The sequence below is a fragment of the Brassica oleracea genome, chromosome C1 (genome assembly GCF_000695525.1).
Source record: "Brassica oleracea var. oleracea cultivar TO1000 chromosome C1, BOL, whole genome shotgun sequence".
NCBI lineage: Eukaryota > Viridiplantae > Streptophyta > Magnoliopsida > Brassicales > Brassicaceae > Brassica > Brassica oleracea.
In genome coordinates this window covers 37,450,012-37,456,031 of record NC_027748.1, presented here as the reverse complement: position 1 = coordinate 37,456,031, position 6,020 = coordinate 37,450,012, and the positions used below count along the sequence as shown (strand labels likewise).

The window sequence follows — 6,020 nt, the reverse complement described above, 5'->3', positions numbered from 1 at the left end:
AGGCACCACTAACGCGACTCCTGCGTCCGGAGCGGCCGGGGCAACACGAGAAGGGATCGAGGATCACCAGGTCCACGACCTAGAGGAAAGTGATTCCGAACCTGAAACCGAGAAAGAAGAACCCGATAAGACGTCAGCCGAGTCTTCCATAACCGCCTATCTGGAGCAAATGTTTTCCAAGAGGTTCGATGCCATGCAATCCATGGTGGAACGTCTACCAGGAGTAGCTCCCCCAATCCGGAGGAGCAACCCCGACTCGTACACATATACTCCCTTCGCAAGAGGAGATTGCCTCAGTCGAGATGCCTCGGAAATTCTCCTTTCCCATCATCAAGATGTACGATGGCACCAGAGACCCTGACGATCATATCGCACAATATAAATAGAGGATGCTAGCGGTTGCGCTCCCCAAGGAGTCCCGTGAAGCTACCACGTGTAAATGGTTCGGCTCCACTCTAATTGGACCCACCTTGCAATGGTATATCAATCTCCCTACCAGATCCATCTCTTCCTTTGCTGGCCTGAGCGACAAGTTCGTAGAACATTTCGCGAGTAGCCAGAGCCTGGAGAAGACTTCAGACGGTCTCTACGAGATCCTCCAGCATCGAGTAGAACCCCTGCGGGACTACATAGCCCATTTCAATCAAGAGAAGGTAGCGGTCCCTGAATGCAGTATCCCTACCGCAATCTGCCTTCAAGAGAGGCCTACTTCCAGATGGAGGGCTCTACAAAGAGCTAACCATGTACCCTTGCAAAACCATGGAGGATGTGCTATCCCGAGCGTGGGCACATGTGAAGTGGGAAGAGGACATCGCTAGCCGAGCCAAGGCTCAACCCAAACAGGATCAGAGGTCCACCCGATTAGACCGGGAAGACCGAGAAGAAAGATCCTCCCAAAAGGGATCCAAGGACTCCGGAAGCAGGAACCGGGGCAGGTTCCAATAGCGGCCATTAGAAAAAGAAGAGGGAATGTCTGTGTCTACCTGGCCTGATATCTCTCATCTCTCAATATCAACACCAGAGCTGGTTAACAGGTCAATTGGCCCCCAAAGATGAGAGCACCTGACTCGTTCCGGGACCCGGGACTCTGGTGCGACTTCCATCATGATCATGGCCACAAAAGTGAAGACTGCGTCGCCCTGAAGATCGAGGTCAACGAACTGCTCCAAGAGGGGCATCTCCGAGAATTCCTTTCATAGAAAGCCAAGGCTCATCATAGCAAAGAAGCATCAGGGAAATCCAAAGGAGACACACCAAGCTCACCACCTCGCCAGGACCGAGTGATTCATGTAATCTCAGGAGGCTCTGAAGTAAGTGGCGTGAGTCATGCAGCTGCAAAGAAGAGCACCCGTAATACTAAACACGGCAAGGAGACTGCTCAACCTAAACGCCTACTTCTTGGTACCGACGAGATAAGCTTCACCGCCAAGGAGCAAGAGAAGATATTGGCTCCCCACCATGACGCTCTAGTTGTCTCTCTCACCATAGCGAACTGTTTGGTGAAAAGAATACTAGTAGACAACGGGTCCTCCAGTAACATCATCTTCCTGACGGCGTACCAAGACCTAGGGTTAGAGGAGAATACCCTGACTTGCAAAGTAACTCCACTCATCGGGTTCAGCGGCGAGGTCAAGCAAACCGCTGGGGAGGTTGTTCTGCCAGTATATGCTGAAGGGATCAACCTATCTACCAAATTCCTGGTCGTGGACTGCCAATCGGCATACAACATGATCTTAGGACGACCCAGGATTCACGACATGGGAGCAGTCCCCTCAACCCTCCATCAAATAGTGAAGATCCCTACACCCTGGGGCATCAGAGCAATCCGAGGAGACCAGGAGAATTTTAGGTCCTGCTACCAGACCACCTTAAAAGGAAAGACCAAGGTCTTATAGCAATTACAGAGGAGACCTCAGATCCCTCGGAATCGGGAATCAGGGGTTAACATCCAAAAAACATAGTCCGGACCCTACATCCAAAAAGCTTCCAGAGAGCTTACGTCGACCGCTTCGCATGGTCTCCCCTAAAAACCTACAAGGCTGCACCTGCTCGCTAAATCTGGTTCCCACAGGATCCTCATCCTCCGCCTCACATAGATAAGATAGCCAGAAGCTTCAAAAGTTATCAACCGGCGATCTCACAGATAAACGAATGGGGCACGGACACCTCGACAAAACCCCCTCGGAAGAGAGCTCCCAGCAGGCACCAGACGGAGATAGGAGACCTCCGAACACATTTGCCCCAGTGGATGAATGAGACTACATGCTTCATGGAAGCGCTGAAAACCTCCATCGATAGGAGACAGTGGCCCCCAAACGTCAATGTTGGGGTCAAAAACGGTCACGACGGAATTAACACCCAAAAATCCTCGGAAATCGTATTTCCGAGAAGATAGTAAAAGAAAATTACGATTTTCGTAAAAAATAACCACTACGAAATTTTTACGAAGAAGTATCCTTGAAAGCTCAAAATGGGCAACTCGAGCTCGATCATTGCGAAACTACCGCGCATGCACGCTATCCGGTCACTACATAGCAACCAAGTCCAAGCAAAAGCTCGGTCGCTACGTAGCGACCGAGCGTTCCTCCCGGTCGGTCGCTATGTAGCGACTGGGCTCGAGCCAAAATTTGGTCGCTGTGTAGCGACCGAGCTCTTACAAAACGTCAAGGCGACACCAGTCCATGCATTCTCGTCAAACCTTCAAACCCTATCTCCCGAAGACCGTAGCGAGCTCAGTCTATGATTTCCGCTATTCTAATTCATCGATCAAAATTTGCGGATTAATACCGCGGAAAGTTCGTTCCTTATCGAAAGAAATCGTAATAAATGCTTTGAGTCGGAAGACGGCCCCAAAGGGACCTAAAACACGACTCGAGGCCCATCCTACGATTTCTTAACCAAAAGCCCGTAAACCACAGCACGGTTTACGCTTGGTCCACAAGAAAAGATAAATGTCAAGTTTTCGCGGATAAATACAAAAGTTTTAAGGATAATCATGAAGATCGGAAAAAATGGAATATCTCCATTTTACGCTATGACGGCTTAAGGGCAGAAGAGTAAAAGCGTAAACCGACCTTGGAGCTAGTATATAAGGAGTCCTAGGCGAGGAGCGTGAAAAAGAACTTTTTCAGAGCAAACTTAGCACTTAGAGCATTTAGACAATTTTCCGTTTTTGTTATTTCGAGCTGCGACTCAATTAGGTTTAGCCGAATTAGGGTTCCTAGAACTAGGAATCTCGCCGACAGCTCTCGAGCCCAGGCTTATACCTTGTTGTAAACGCTCATACGCAAATTCGGAATAAGATCTTCTTTGCTCTCATTTCAATTTCTTATACTTTATCATTGTTATTTCTCGTGTTCTAATAGCTTGACGTATGGTAAATAGCAGATATCCGGGTCCTCTGGGAAATTACGGTTTTCCTAGTTTCCTTATTTAAACAGAAATCGACAGTGCGAATTTCGGTTCCCACAGTTTGGCGCTAGAAGGAGGGGGGATACGGATCAATTTAACCCGTAAAAGCCACATCACGCTCAATCAGACATGTCAACTAAAGACGCGGATAACGTGCAGACTCCTCCCAACGGAGGCAGCAGCACCGATTTCCACACTCCAGCAGCAGACATATCCGCAGCCAACGCACCAGCCAACGCCGCGGCGCTCGAGGAGTTTAAAATGATGTTCGCCACCTATGAGAAAAGGTCTGAAGAACAGGATAAGCTCGTGAGTACCTTGACCAAACAGGTTGAAACCTTAACGGCAAGGACTCGAGCAATCCGTCCCCGCGGAACCACCAAAATCCGTGGGAAGACACTCGACTTCGCTACCCCACTCGACAGATCTGGAGTCACGCGGGAACGACCTTCGGGTCAAAACCCTAGCGAGAAATCTCCCATCGAAAAGGGGAACCCTGAAAGTCCTCCGCCTCCTGCAAAGGATTCGGAGGATAACGAAGTCGAACGCATTGACCTGGATCCTAGCGATGTCTCCAACGACACCGACGAGGACGTCGACAGACATCCAAGAAGGACCAGAAGCCGATCTACTCGAGAAAGCTCTCCGTTCGAAAAACCAATGACGGAAGAAGAGGAAATCGCCTATTGGAACGAACAAGAGGAGCTGGCTGAAAGGCAAACCGAGATCACTCGCAGTAAATGCCGACAGGCTCGGAAATCTACTGACGAGGCATCAGATATCTGCGATCTTCGCGACTACATCACCAAGACTGCGGCAAAAGTGAGAGCCTTAAAGTCTCAAATCCATCATGCTACTAGTGCTGCCCCGAAATCGATCGACTGCTGGAAGGAGCTTGTAAGACCCCTTTTAACAGTCGCATTTCCGACATGAGGGTATCCGATCCGGGAAAAATCAAAGTACCGAAGTACGATTGTACGGCAGATCCAAAAGCGCACCTTTAGGATTTCCACATCTCGATGGGAAGAGCAAGACTGAAGGATGGCGAAAAAGATGCCGGCTACTGCCGCCTGTTCGTCGAAAATCTGGAAGGAGCGGCGCTCAAATGGTTCGCACGCCTTCATCGTAACACTATCGGGAGTTTCCGACAACTAGCATCGGAATTTCTCAAACAATACTTTGTGTTCATAGACAGAGAAACTTCCGATGTCGATCTCTGGAGTCTCTCCCAGAGGGAAGACGAACCCCTCCACGAGTTTATCAGCCGGTTCAAGCTGATAATGTCCAGGGTCAGCGGGATAAGTGACAAAGTGGCCATTGACGCGCTGAGAAAGACGCTCTTGTACAAGTCGAAATTCAGAAAGTGGATAACCCTCGACAAACCGCGATCGATCCAGGACGCCCTCCACAAAGAAACGGACTACATCATAGTCGAGGAAGAAACTAAAGTCTTATCGCAAAAACATAAGGCGGCAAGACCATCCTCGAAGGACGTGGATCCGAAAGCGAGAAAGAAGAACTCTCGTAACGACAAGTACGTCCATCACGAGGGGGAAGATCTCCAAGGGGCGCATAATTATGCGATCAATTCGGATCAAGGTCGAACCAGGGGCAACACGTGGACCTGCAATCAAGGGTATGACGAAAACACCTTCTGCGAGTTCCACCAGTCCCGAGGACACTCCACGACCAACTGCAAAGTCTTGGGAGCAAGGCTGGCCGCGAAGCTACTCGCTGGAGAGCTCTCTGAAGTAACCAGCGTCAAGGATCTCATCCTCAACTCTGATCGCCCTCCAAAGACGGATAGAAATCCGCCCGCTGAAAAATCTCCTCAACGAAACCAGCCTGGGGATAAACGCGGTAGGAGGCCGGACGACAAGGGGAATGATAACAATCGTCGCAGAGTCAACATGATCATCGGAGGATCACAATACTGCGGTGATACTGTGTCGGCCATCAAAGCTTACCAACGGAAGGCAGAGTCGAGTGCAAATTGGCCTACATGGTCTCCTCCCCGAGATGGCCAAAATTGTTCGATCACCTTCACAAAGGAGGATGCCGGCGGCATCGATCAGCCTCATTGCGATCCACTCGTCATAGATCTCGTCATACGAGACTTAGAAGTCGGAAGCGTACTCGTCGATACGGGAAGCCCGGTCAATGTAATCTTCGGCGACACTCTCAAGCGGATGAGCATCAAACTCGGAGAAGTAATTCCGACGCCAAAACCGCTCACGGGTTTTTCAGGCGAAGTATCGATGACTCTTGGATCAATCCAGTTGCCAGTCATGGCCAAGGAAATCACGAAAATCGTCAAATTCGCGGTAGTCGATCATCCCGCTATCTACAAAATGATCATGGGAACTCCATGGCTCAACGCCATGCAAGCAGTTCCATCAACCTACCACCTGGGTCTCAAATTTCTGACCCCAAGCGGAGTCGCGGCTATCTAGGGATGACAAAAACAGTCGCGGCTATCTAGGGATGCCAAAAACAGTCGCGGCTATGCTTCCTCGCAGAGCACAAGTTAAGGCAAGTCACGCATTCTGCAACTGCGAATCAAAAACACACGAAGATGGATCAATCTTCGGCCAAAACTGCTCCAAGGA

The 6,020-nt window shown here is 49.9% G+C and overlaps 1 protein-coding gene across 1 annotated transcript; it reads left to right on the top strand.

The window, feature by feature from the left end:
* The first annotated feature begins 1,052 nt into the window (after positions 1 to 1,052).
* On the top strand, positions 1,053 to 1,895 carry LOC106339144. The gene is made up of 2 exons (XM_013777950.1): positions 1,053 to 1,151; positions 1,200 to 1,895. Exons 1-2 carry the CDS (start codon positions 1,053 to 1,055, stop codon positions 1,893 to 1,895), a joined length of 795 nt encoding a protein of 264 aa, XP_013633404.1.
* The last annotated feature ends 4,125 nt before the right edge of the window (positions 1,896 to 6,020 follow it).